The 13,942-nt window shown below is 34.5% G+C and overlaps 1 protein-coding gene across 5 annotated transcripts; it reads left to right on the top strand.

Moving 5' to 3' along the window:
• The first annotated feature begins 615 nt into the window (after window positions 1-615).
• On the top strand, window positions 616-12,696 carry LOC137129969 (meprin A subunit beta-like). 5 transcript variants are annotated; one of them, XM_067509486.1, is made up of 21 exons: window positions 616-634; window positions 1,473-1,543; window positions 1,700-1,824; window positions 2,130-2,148; window positions 2,266-2,304; window positions 2,440-2,465; window positions 2,553-2,631; window positions 3,000-3,117; window positions 4,304-4,482; window positions 4,800-5,018; window positions 6,664-6,825; window positions 6,981-7,211; window positions 7,319-7,771; window positions 7,909-8,079; window positions 8,419-8,524; window positions 10,121-10,162; window positions 11,166-11,207; window positions 11,375-11,416; window positions 11,584-11,625; window positions 11,793-11,834; window positions 12,002-12,068. In XM_067509486.1, the coding sequence occupies exons 3-21, from the start codon at window positions 1,756-1,758 to the stop codon at window positions 12,051-12,053; spliced, it is 2,133 nt and encodes a 710-aa protein (XP_067365587.1). In that variant the 5' UTR covers window positions 616-634; window positions 1,473-1,543; window positions 1,700-1,755; the 3' UTR covers window positions 12,054-12,068. The 5 variants fall into 5 exon arrangements, with proteins under 5 accessions (XP_067365587.1, XP_067365591.1, XP_067365589.1 ...); XM_067509487.1 differs by lacking the exon at window positions 616-634 and having other exon boundaries at window positions 1,454-1,543; XM_067509490.1 differs by lacking the exons at window positions 10,121-10,162; window positions 11,166-11,207; window positions 11,375-11,416; ... (1 more) ...; window positions 11,793-11,834; window positions 12,002-12,068 and adding exons at window positions 9,912-9,953; window positions 12,630-12,696.
• Window positions 12,697-13,942: the final 1,246 nt, after the last annotated feature.

A 13,942-nucleotide genomic window follows, 5' to 3' on the forward strand; every position in this document is an offset into this window, starting at 1 on the left:
TAGAGACTTCTTCATGCACTGCAGCACAGCTTATGGAAAAAGGGCGATAGCACCACAATGGAGAGCAGTAGAATGAATCCAGAGAGACAGCTTCAGTGTTTCCAGTTTTTCAGCAAATGGTGTCTGTAAAGGCGCTGTTTCATTCAACAAAATGTGTGCACACTGTATTCATTTTCATTTATCGGGTCAGCCAACATCTCATTGGCAGCTCCAGCACATTTCCTTGAATGCCATCAAGGCCTTCTTAGTAGAGTGCGGGGAGGGTAAAAGACTGTGAAACTCTACTGGGGGGCTTTAAGTTGAGGAGATAAACGTGTTTGAGGTTAAGTGTCTAAATCATACCTGGCATATTATGATTTGACCATTTTCTGACAAACATCATTGTTGGCACAAGCTTAATTAGCCCATGGCCCTTAACCAGATAGGTACAGGCTCCAATTCCTGCTACACCTATACCCTAATCGCTTTGGAGTTTTCTTCTGTCTGGTGTCCACAGACCATGATGACCAACACCAGTTCCAATGTGCATGGATAAAGGTGATTGTCTCATTACTGGACCAGAGTCGCCATATCCAGCAGTGGATGACAAAGCAGACCAGCATCACAACCAATGCAAAGAGAACATTTGCTGGAGGTGAATGTAACAGCACTTATCTGACCAATATACAAAAAATTTAATAAAATATGTAGTTATATTGAGAGAACAAATGATGAGTTTCATCTGTGTAATGGAGAGACATTTCACTACTTAGGTAACTCAAAGAACGTTGGGTTATCGAAGTAGCATCTAAGCGGCTTTTTACCATTCATTCCTGTTAGGTTAGGATGTCTGGATTCTTTTACAATAGGGTTAAATTATTATCAGTTAAGTCCAGTCCGGTGACATGTTGATCAGGAACAGATTGTTTTGGTAAAAACTACATTTAGCGGATGGTCAGACTTCTTACATTCATTTTTGTATTTTACACACTAATCAACATTGATATAATAAAAAATATAACTAAATAAAATATTTCCTGTTTTGATTTAAAGATTTATCAAAGAACAAATCTAGCAAATCAGACCTTCGTAAGACTCATGCATGGTCACACTCTTATGCAAGCAGATAACAGGAGAACGTGTTAAAACCACCAGTAACGGGTACAGCTGTTATACAGAATGATGAAACTTATACTGATTGACAGTACACTGCATGGCAGCCAATGTCTTTATCTTCTCTGACAGGATGAAAAATGTCCCTTCAAATGTCCATTATTTACGTCATTGTTTGCAGTTGGGTAATTTTTTGCATTATCACTTATGTTCTTTTTGTCAGTATGTGATGGTATCTGCATTCTGATTATTATCACACCTGATAAATTGCAGTCACAGTTATTTTTTAACCACAGACATCTTTAAACAATGAAGCTGCATGAATGACTTTGCTTTCTCCCTTTGTGTGGTTTAAAACCTGTTTTTTTTTTTTTTTCAAGGTTACTCTCTGTGTCTTTAAATTCTCCTGTCAAGTTAAGGTCCAGAGAGTCAGGGTGGTAGAAGTCAGGTGGTAAGTACAAATTTCTCTCCTCTTCAAGATAAAAATTAACTGTATTTCCAATTGAGTTCAATAAAAAACAACTTTTTACTTAACATACTGTATTTATAATTGTATTATTAATTATTGATTGATTTGCATTATAGCTTTATTTCTGTTTTGTTATAGTTCTGTATACATTTGCCGTTGTATGGTTATATCTTGGTCCACGACACGCTACAAGAATGAAAGGCTTCATTTTTTTCATGGTGAACTTGGTACTTTCATCAGCAGCCTCCATCAATCAATTAAGGGTAAATCTATTTTACTGCCTTGTTAATGTGTTGTTGTATGTATTTTACACAACACTCCGCAAAAAAAATAGTTTTTGCGGAGTGTTGTGTAAATTTGGACTTTACACAAATTACCACTGACACATGAGTACATGCAAACATTACTTTTTCTTTAAATTTAAAGATTTCACATTTACGTTTTACTGTACTTGTTCACCAGTTTAGTAATATAAGTAGCAGTACTAATGTTGTACAAATACCAAAAAAAGTCTTATGTCTTAAATGTCTGAGAATAACGAGTTGATATATTCAAATATTTTTTTCAGGATCAAACTATGATAGTGGGTAAGTTGTAAAATGCATTAATATTTACTTAGTTTTATCTTCTCATCTTTATCTTTTATCAATCCTATGTAATTTGTTAATGTAACTTAACAAGGAAGGGTTTTATCTATTTTGCAGAAATTGGTGGAGGAAAGGACATTGCAGAGGCGAACAATGGTACAGTTAAACCTCATATTTATTGGGCCCTTTGGTGAGAAATGTCAGGTTTATATTTGACAAAGCACTTTTGTTCCAGCCTTACTTGTATGTGCTAATTAATTTAAGCAACCCATTTTTTGTGTTTTTTCTTAGGTTTCAGGAAAGATGATATTGTGAAGGTGAGTATGAGCCAAATTATTAAAGTATGTAAACTAAAAATGTATACTTTTTTGTATCAACCATAAATTTCTTCCAAATATTGGCAGAACACACAGAGGAGTGCGATTATTGGTCAGGAAACACTGTGGACATCCCCAGTCCCATACGTATTGGGAACAGACCTTGGTAAATATGATTTTTTTCAGTCCAGTAACTCAGAATATTTGTACCTGATAAATTGGAGCATAATAATTGGATGTTATTGCACTGCCTAGAGAACTTAATATAATATTCCACGTGATTGTACAAAAGGCAGTGTATTTCAGGAAACATTAATCAGCTGGAGACTTAAGTGGTCAAAGTTACTTGGCTAGAGCAAATGTTTCAGAGCTTCACATTTTAACTTTATTCACACCGTCCAATTATTGGAAAACAGTGACTCCATCCCTCCAGTTTCGACAAAGGACTTGTCAAACCAGTGCCTCGCAGTAATGTACATGACCTCATCTATCCTTTGTTCTTCTCTAAATCCCAATCTCCATAACCAATGGTAGAGATGAATGCTAAAGGAGTCATCCTGAGAGCCTTTGACCAGTTCAGGCTGAAGTCATGCATTGACTTCAAACCAAGGGACAACGAAGACTTTTACATTTCTGTCAAAAAATTAAATGGGTATGTATTGTATGCGTCTAACCTTGCATTTTGCCCAATGATCTATGAGTATGGAACTTAAAATAGTACTCACATAATTAATTAAGTTACCAAATGATCCGTATATTTGTATGCCAAAGTTTCCTTAAGCAAGACACGGAAGCCCATCTTTGTTTCTCCCAGTGAGTGCAGAGCAGCTGCTTATCAGCTCCCCTATAGGGAGGGCGGTGTGTGTGCATGATTGTGAGTGTGAATGGGTGAATGAGAAGCAGTGTAAAGTGCTTTGGGTACCAGTAAGGTAGAAAAACACTGTATAAATGTATAGGGCACAGCTGTGAATGAAAGTATGGAACTTTATAGTACCCACATAATTAATTACATTATCAAATGATCAGTATAGTTTTTATAACCAATTTATCATGCAATAAAGAAATAAATTGAACATGAAAGCCCGACACAGACACATCAACATGACAGGAGATTTCACATTGGTAGAAAGATATTGTTGACACTATAGCAAGATCTCTAGAAACATTTATCACTAATGGTCAATTCCAAATTAATTTACAACCAAAATTGTTGTATTATCTTCCCTGAGGAATATTATAGTCATCATTACTAGAATAGACCCTAGGTCGTAACCTATTGTTACGATTAGGGAGGGAATGATTTGACTAGACTAACAATTCAAATTCAAACTGACAAAAACAATTAAATGTGATTAAAACAAGTAGTTTTTAAACACATTTTGAATTTTGTTAGAAAAATACTTGCATGGATATCATATACTTTCAAACTTCATAATTATGTATATGGTATAAATATACACTTTTTGGGGTGTAGGGCCTCTTTAAACAATTACATATGTATTAATAAGTAAAGTAACTAACATTTTTTTGTCTAAATCTCACCTTTCTACTGTAGGCAGTTTGGGAAGGATTGATAACAATTTAATATAGTATAAAATTAACATATTGCATTCAGTGTCAACTGCCTTTTAATTGCACTCAGAGGGCTGTGCTGATCTACAGATAAATCAATGCAGGCACTATCACTTTTATTACTTACCAAAAGATATCATTAATTCATTAAAAGGACGTAGGTGCTGTAGTGGTGAAATGCACATTTAATTATATGATTTCTGTTTAACTTGCTTAACATAACAGTTTCGAAGTGACTTTTCCTGATGAGTGCTTTTCCATTTTAGGTGTTTCTCGTATATTGGGCGAGTACAGAGTGGTGGACAGATCCTCTCCATTGGTCAATATTGTGATTCACTTGCCACTGCTGAGCATGAGTTTCTCCACGCTCTTGGTTTCTATCATGAACAGTCCAGAAGTGACAGAGATGATTATGTGACTATTCAATTCCAAAACATCCAAGCAGGTTTCATTAAAACCTTAATACAAATATTTGTGTTCTTTATATTAAATTTTTGTGCTAAAAATATTAGGTTCCCAGAGGAGGCTGCATCTGCATAAATTTATACAACAATAAGTGCATAAATGTATCATTAACTTCACATTTCTTAAATTAAATGCAGGAATTGCATTAATTGGATTACAAATAAACAAACGAATTGCTAAAATATACATATTTTTTCTAAGGAATAATAATAACTGTTTAACTGTCTGTGCTAATCTAAGGGTTTGTCAGTACGTTTATAATGTTATTGATGGTTGGTTTCTATATTTGTCATCCAGGTTACGAGAGTAATTTTGCAAAAGTTGGCAGTGATCTCAGCACTAACCAGAGTATCCCGTACAACTACTTATCAGTGATGCACTATCCCAGTAATGCATTCAGCAATGGCAAAGAAGCTACAATTATCACCAAAGACCCAAATTTTCAAAATTTGATTGGTCAACGACTGGAAATGAGTCCCTTGGATGTTCAGGCACTGAACCTCCGCTACAATTGCAGTAAGGTTGAAGGGAACACCTCCCTTTAAGCATTCATTATGGTTGTTTTAGTTCCCTTTTTTCAACTAAGTTTACTTTAGTGTTAGAGATGTATTTATCCTTTTTCTGCACGAAAGCTTTTTAGGGAAACTTTTTTAGTAATTCTGCAAACTGACTGATGTGTTAACAGTCCTAAATGAAAGACTACCTTCCAAAATGACAAATATCTTTATGTTTTTAAAGGGCATGTTATCAGTTCAAGCGAAGTAAACTCTTACAGTTGGGTGCAGAAGTTTGAACCTCATTATTTATATATGGCAAAAAAATCTAAAATTAACATAATATTTAATGCACATTGAGCTGGTGTTGTTTTATCAAAAATGAATTTTTAATTAATTTATCAAGGGGGAGCAAACGTTTGTACTGATTTCATTACTTTTTAATACACACTTCTTGACAAATTTTCTTAATTATGATGATGAAATAATATTTTGTCGGAGCTGATTGTGTATTCTCATTATGTTAGTTTTATGAGCTAATATCCTCATTTCTTATTCACAACACACATGAAGCAATAAAATCAGTTTATGTATACCCTTGTTTACACAAAAACACCCCTTTGCAAAATGAGTACCAGCAGTATTTGGTCCTCAACCATGTAAGAGGATTTATTCATTTTTTTAAACCAACAATATGATCATAAAGACAAATGTAGATAACTATTCAGATTTGAATGCAGTGCTGCATGGCCAAAATATTGTATTTATATCCCAGGACAGTGGGCAACATCCGTAAAATCAGCTTTATAAAATATTGATATTTTTAGCTTAAATTTAAACTCATGTAAACTTTTCAGCCCATGATTTAACTTCCAATGGCCAATTTCAATCCCTAAAAACACTGATATTTCAATTCATGTGAAGAATGGGTGCTGCAGTCACCTACAGGGTGGATGAGGAAAATATATTATAACAAAAGTCACAAGATGGCTCTAGTTACAGTATATCTGATCTTGCTATGCTTTCCCGAACTGGTTATAAATGTGTTTTAATAGCAACACTACCTGATCTTTGCTACATGCGGAGATTAAAAAGGAAATCCAGAAACTGTCAGTGTACAGAAAATTCGACTGCTTTTTTTACAATAAAAAAGATCAACAGCTTTCAGCTTGTCCCTTCGGGGCTCAAGAAGTAAAGCAGTTGCCCTCTAAACCCAGGGTTTTGGGTTCGATTTCCAGCTCCTCTGGTCACATGTCAAAATGTCCTTGAGCAAGTTGCTGAATCCCATTTTAGTTGGTCCCGGTGAGTGCAGGCCAGCTGCATAGCATGTTCCCCATCTGTGTATGTGTGTGTGCTTTAGTGATTGTGAGTGCAATTGTAAAGCGATTTGGTGACTAGTAAAGTAGAAAAGCAATATATAAACGCATAGTGCACAGCTGCGAATGAGCTAGTGATCAGGAGAGATGTATAAGACAGCTGATGCCAGTCAAGTAACATGGCTACAATACATGCCTGAACTAATGCTGAGCTTTGTTAGCTTCTATTAAAACAAGGTTTCAGGATACATATAGGAACTACAGCTGTATAAAACTGTTTACTCATTACACATTTTTATTTAATATTCCTACATCATTCCTAAATTCTGTCTTTTTCATTCACTTTTACAGATTCCACTATTGCATTTAAGATGTACTGTGGCTTTTCCAATGGGTCCATGTGTCAAATGAATCGCTGTGCAAATGGTGGAAGCCAATGGGAAATGGTAACAAGTGTTTCTGCTGGTCCTAGCTCTGACCATACCAGTTTACCTAGTGGCAGTAATAATTATGGTAAGATTGAAAAAATTACATTTCCAAAGTCTTTTTATGAAAAACAAGTAAAAATCTACAATTTAACTTTTTTGTATCTTTTGTCATTTTAAATCATATGTGATTATGACATTTGAAGATTCACCAAAATGCATCAATTTTGTACCACCGTCTAGGTGATGTTGCAAGTTACTTCATGTATGCTAGCACATCATCAGGTCAGGAGGGAGACTCAGCCTTGCTGGCAACCAAAAGGATGACTCCAAATAGAGCATGCAATGTCCAGTGTCTCCGGTTCTACTATTACCACAGTGGGAATGAGTCAGACGAACTTAACATCTGGATCAGAGAATTTCAAGATGAACAGGACGTCAAGGGAACCCTCCGCCTTATGGGGCAGATCACTGGTAATATCAGATTGTACAATTACTGTCTCTCGTGTTTTCTAAGTGGTGTTTAATCTTTGATCAAAAGCCATTTTGATATTTTTCTCATTACAAAATTTTTCTTTCAGGGCCCAAAACATCGTATTGGCAGCTCCAGCATGTCTCCCTGAATGCCACCACCCCCTTCCAGGTGGAGTTTGAGGTTCGTAAAGGAGCAGGAAGCTCATCAGGTGGCTTCTCAATTGATGACATCAATCTATCTGAGATAGAGTGCCCTCATATAACCTTGCAGATTGATGATTTTGAGAATCTTTCGAAGAGTATTTCTTCTGCGATCTTTAAATACAGCCCACGGCAGTACTCCAGTGATGGCTATGCTTACCGTGTAGCGTTATTGATGTACCAGACATCTTTTGGACTGTATGTGCAACTCTTGTCTGGTAAATATGATGACAAGCTGGCATGGCCTTGCCCTCAAAGGCAGGTGACTATGCAAATGCTGGATCAGACACCTAACATTCAGCAGGACATGTCAAAGCAATGGAGTTTCACTACTGACCCAAACCTGGTCAACTCTAATGGTAAGTTTGGATAATTTAATTATCCAATTTATCAATTATCAATTTAATTTATAATTTTTTGAAAAATCTCTAACTTTACCATGAAAAAAGAAAAACTCTGTTTTACCTTAAATGTTTTATATGCCTTTTCTGAACAGGTATCTATTACTGGGACAATCCTCGTAAGATCGGAACTCAGTATGTAGAAAATAATGAAACCATCTTTGCTGGATTTCTTCTTGGCACGGCCCCTTTTGCAACTTTGCAAGACATGAAATCCAGAGACTACCTCAAAGGAGGGAGTGCCGTTTTTGTCTTCAGCTTCCAAGGCAGGCTAACAATTAGGGTTTTCACTGTTGAATTTCACTATTCTGCTGGTGATTTTACATTTAACATTTTTCAAAACATTTTAATAGAAATATTTCCAACACTTATTATGTGGAGAGGCGCAGTGGAAGCCTCCTATGACAAACACTCACTGAATAGCACTAGCAGCAGTGCTTTCTGACCAATCAGAGAGAAGCAACAAATTTTATTTGATTAATATGTTTTGAAGCATTTTTATTTTGTAATTTGATAACTATGACTACTTAAGGACTGTGGAGATTGTAGCAGAGTGAGAGATAGTAAAAGAGGTTTTATAATTTACTTTAACTTTATTTTGCTAGATCTCACTCCGCTAATTAATGAAAGTGCTCTTCCATGCCCTCAAATGGGACCGGTGAAGATTACACGTCCTCCCAAAGATCTGCTTAATGGAACATGCACACCAGGGTAAGACATTTAGTACATTTTCAGCGAGAACATGGTATTTTAGAGATATCTTTTTAAAAACAAAAGGCCATTAAAATTCTTTTCTAATATCTTTCACATTATTTTGAAATTATTTTTAGTTGTTGAGACAAATCATCTTAACAGGCCTGTATTTTATGTACTACAGTATGTATTTTAAGTAGTAAAATAAATCCCTAGTATCTGGGTAATGACCTTTGTTCATCACAGTAGTGAGTTTGTAACTTGGAAATTACTTTTTATTTTGGAACACAAACAAGATATAATAAATAGGATTACAATTTAATTAGAACATTTCTTTATTGCTGCTTTGCATTTTTACAGTGCTTCAACTACCACCCTACCACCTTCTACAACAACTAGCAGGTATGGGTAAAATCACACACTCTTCTTAATATGTAGGCAATGGCCTGTGTTCATCAGGGTCGTGAGTTTGCAGCATAGAACTTATTTTATTATTTTAAAACAAAAGACATAATAAATATTACCATTAAATTTAAATGGTTTTTAATTGCTGTTTTGCATTTTTACAGTGCTTCAACTACCACCCTACCACCTTCTACAACAACTAGCAGGTATGGGTAAAATCACACACTCTTCTTAATATGTAGGCAATGGCCTGTGTTCATCAGGGTCGTGAGTTTGCATCTTAGAAATTATTTTATTATTTTAAAACAAAAAATATAATAAATATTACCATTAAATTTAAATGTGTTTTAATTACTGGTTTGCATTTTTACAGTGCTTCAACTACCACCCTACCACCTTCTACAACAACTAGCAGGTATGGGTAAAATCACACACTCTTCTTAATATGTAGGCAATGGCCTGTGTTCATCAGGGTCGTGAGTTTGCAGCATAGAACTTATTTTATTATTTTAAAACAAAAGACATAATAAATATTACCATTAAATTTAAATGGTTTTTAATTGCTGTTTTGCATTTTTACAGTGCTTCAACTACCACCCTACCACCTTCTACAACAACTAGCAGGTATGGGTAAAATCACACACTCTTCTTAATATGTAGGCAATGGCCTGTGTTCATCAGGGTCGTGAGTTTGCATCTTAGAAATTATTTTATTATTTTAAAACAAAAAATATAATAAATATTACCATTAAATTTAAATGTGTTTTAATTACTGGTTTGCATTTTTACAGTGCTTCAACTACCACCCTACCACCTTCTACAACAACTAGCAGGTATGGGTAAAATCACACACTCTTCTTAATATGTAGGCAATGGCCTGTGTTCATCAGGGTCGTGAGTTTGCAGCATAGAACTTATTTTATTATTTTAAAACAAAAGACATAATAAATATTACCATTAAATTTAAATGGTTTTTAATTGCTGTTTTGCATTTTTACAGTGCTTCAACTACCACCCTACCACCTTCTACAACAACTAGCAGGTATGGGTAAAATCACACACTCTTCTTAATATGTAGGCAATGGTCTGTGTTCATGAGGGTCATGAGTTTGCATCTTAGAAATGATTTTATTATTTTAAAACAAAAGATATAATAAATATTACTATTAAACTTAAATGGTTTTTAATTGCTGCTTTGCATTTTTACAGTGCTTCAACTACCACCCTGCCACCTTCTACAACAACTAGCAGGTATGGGTAAAATCACACACTCTTCTTAATATGTAGGCAATGGCCTGTGTTCATCAGGGTCGTGAGTTTGCATCTTAGAAATTATTTTATTATTTTAAAACAAAAAATATAATAAATATTACCATTAAATTTAAATGTGTTTTAATTACTGGTTTGCATTTTTACAGTGCTTCAACTACCACCCTACCACCTTCTACAACAACTAGCAGGTATGGGTAAAATCACACACTCTTCTTAATATGTAGGCAATGGTCTGTGTTCATGAGGGTCATGAGTTTGCATCTTAGAAATGATTTTATTATTTTAAAACAAAAGATATAATAAATATTACTATTAAACTTAAATGGTTTTTAATTGCTGCTTTGCATTTTTACAGTGCTTCAACTACCACCCTGCCACCTTCTACAACAACTAGCAGGTATGGGTAAAATCACACACTCTTCTTAATATGTAGGCAATGGCCTGTGTTCATGAGGGTCGTGAGTTTGCAGCATAGAACTTATTTTATTATTTTAAAACAAAAGATATAATAAATATTACCATTAAATTTAAATGTGTTTTAATTACTGGTTTGCATTTTTACAGTGCTTCAACTACCACCCTACCACCTTCTACAACAACTAGCAGGTATGGGTAAAATCACACACTCTTCTTAATATGTAGGCAATGGCCTGTGTTCATCAGGGTCGTGAGTTTGCATCTTAGAACTTATTTTATTATTTTAAAACAAAAGATATAATAAATATTACCATTAAATTTAAATGTGTTTTAATTACTGGTTTGCATTTTTACAGTGCTTCAACTACCACCCTACCACCTTCTACAACAACTAGCAGGTATGGGTAAAATCACACACTCTTCTTAATATGTAGGCAATGGTCTGTGTTCATGAGGGTCATAAGTTTGCATCTTAGAAATGATTTTATTATTTTAAAACAAAAGATATAATAAATATTACCATTAAATTTAAATGTGTTTTAATTACTGGTTTGCATTTTTACAGTGCTTCAACTACCACCCTACCACCTTCTACAACAACTAGCAGGTATGGGTAAAATCACACACTCTTCTTAATATGTAGGCAATGGTCTGTGTTCATGAGGGTCATGAGTTTGCATCTTAGAAATGATTTTATTATTTTAAAACAAAAGATATAATAAATATTACTATTAAACTTAAATGGTTTTTAATTGCTGCTTTGCATTTTTACAGTGCTTCAACTACCACCCTGCCACCTTCTACAACAACTAGCAGGTATGGGTAAAATCACACACTCTTCTTAATATGTAGGCAATGGCCTGTGTTCATCAGGGTCGTGAGTTTGCATCTTAGAAATGATTTTATTATTTTAAAACAAAAAATATAATAAATATTACCATTAAATTTAAATGTGTTTTAATTACTGGTTTGCATTTTTACAGTGCTTCAACTACCACCCTACCACCTTCTACAACAACTAGCAGGTATGGGTAAAATCACACACTCTTCTTAATATGTAGGCAATGGTCTGTGTTCATGAGGGTCATGAGTTTGCATCTTAGAAATGATTTTATTATTTTAAAACAAAAGATATAATAAATATTACTATTAAACTTAAATGGTTTTTAATTGCTGCTTTGCATTTTTACAGTGCTTCAACTACCACCCTGCCACCTTCTACAACAACTAGCAGGTATGGGTAAAATCACACACTCTTCTTAATATGTAGGCAATGGCCTGTGTTCATGAGGGTCGTGAGTTTGCAGCATAGAACTTATTTTATTATTTTAAAACAAAAGATATAATAAATATTACCATTAAATTTAAATGTGTTTTAATTACTGGTTTGCATTTTTACAGTGCTTCAACTACCACCCTACCACCTTCTACAACAACTAGCAGGTATGGGTAAAATCACACACTCTTCTTAATATGTAGGCAATGGTCTGTGTTCATGAGGGTCATGAGTTTGCATCTTAGAAATGATTTTATTATTTTAAAACAAAAGATATAATAAATATTACTATTAAACTTAAATGGTTTTTAATTGCTGTTTTGCATTTTTACAGTGCTTCAACTACCACCCTACCACCTTCTACAACAACTAGCAGGTATGGGTAAAATCACACACTCTTCTTAATATGTAGGCAATGGCCTGTGTTCATCAGGGTCGTGAGTTTGCAGCATAGAACTTATTTTATTATTTTAAAACAAAAGATATAATAAATATTACCAATTAAATTTAAATGGTTTTTAATTGCTGTTTTGCATTTTTACAGTGCTTCAACTACCACCCTACCACCTTCTACAACAACTAGCAGGTATGGGTAAAATCACACACTCTTCTTAATATGTAGGCAATGGCCTGTGTTCATCAGGGTCGTGAGTTTGCATCTTAGAACTTATTTTATTATTTTAAAACAAAAGATATAATAAATATTACCATTAAATTTAAATGTGTTTTAATTACTGGTTTGCATTTTTACAGTGCTTCAACTACCACCCTACCACCTTCTACAACAACTAGCAGGTATGGGTAAAATCACACACTCTTCTTAATATGTAGGCAATGGTCTGTGTTCATGAGGGTCATAAGTTTGCATCTTAGAAATGATTTTATTATTTTAAAACAAAAGATATAATAAATATTACCATTAAATTTAAATGTGTTTTAATTACTGGTTTGCATTTTTACAGTGCTTCAACTACCACCCTACCACCTTCTACAACAACTAGCAGGTATGGGTAAAATCACACACTCTTCTTAATATGTAGGTAATGGTCTATGTTAATTCCAGCAAATTCATTTTTATATTAGAAAAAAAAAGATATAATAAAGAGGGATACCCACGTATCCTATGTCTTTCTGATAGCTGGGATAATTAAATTCAGCTTTATATAATGAGGGTTTTAAGTTCTATTCTAGATTTCATGGGAGGCCAATTTTCCAAATTCTGTCCTGTAAACCTGTAAGAGTCTACAAAAGACTTGAGACTGGGGAGGAGGTTCACCTTCCAGCAGTACTATGACCCTAAATGTACAGAGCTACAATGCAATGGCTTAGATCAAAGCATATTCATGTGTTAGAATGGCCAAGTCAAAGTCCAGGCCTAAATCCTTTTGAGAATCTGTGGCAAGAAAAACTGCTTGAAAACTGCAACTTGGAACTGGACTTGAAAACTGCTATTCACAGATGCTCTTCATCAAATCTGACTGAGCTTGAGCTATTTTGCAAAAAAGAATGGTCAAATAAATAAATAAATAAAACACACTCTAGATCTGCAAAGCTGGTAGACATACCCAAAAAGTATGAATACATTTGCAAAGCACTGTATAATCTCTGTCTTGTTGCAGCATTTTGAATTATTCAAAGCTTTACATGGAGTTATTAGGACACCCCAATAGTAGGGAATTCCAGTAGTCCAATCTAGAAGTAACAAATGCACACACTAGTTTTTCAGCATCACTTTGAGACTAAATTCTCCAAATTTTGGAAAGGAAACTGGAGCAAGACAAGGTTTTTAAGTAGAGGTTTGATTACTGCGTCTTTATAGCCCTGTGGTACATTGCCTGTTTCAAATGATAGAATGATCAAATCTAATATGAACGTGTTTATTAAAGGCAAAACATCTTTATGCAATTTGGTTGGGACAGGGCCTAAGAGACGTATTAGTTTTGAATAGTTGACGTTAGCGCAGAGAGGTCTATACGTAAAAAGCAGTATAGAGGACTCTTTCTGATGGGATCTTACTGATGATTATTGAGCTGTTGTATATGAAGATGTGGTTAATTTTTCCCTAA

The sequence above is a fragment of the Channa argus genome, chromosome 7 (assembly GCF_033026475.1).
Source record: "Channa argus isolate prfri chromosome 7, Channa argus male v1.0, whole genome shotgun sequence".
NCBI lineage: Eukaryota > Metazoa > Chordata > Actinopteri > Anabantiformes > Channidae > Channa > Channa argus.

Coding starts and splice junctions, on each gene's coding strand:
- LOC137129969 (XM_067509486.1), top strand. CDS start 1,756: ATGAAAGGCTTCATTTTTTTCATGGTGAACTTGGTACTTTCATCAGCA. Junction 2,466..2,552: donor GGAAAGATGATATTGTGAAG/GTGAGTATGAGC, acceptor AAATATTGGCAG/AACACACAGAGGAGTGCGAT. Junction 11,417..11,583: donor CCTTCTACAACAACTAGCAG/GTATGGGTAAAA, acceptor GCATTTTTACAG/TGCTTCAACTACCACCCTAC.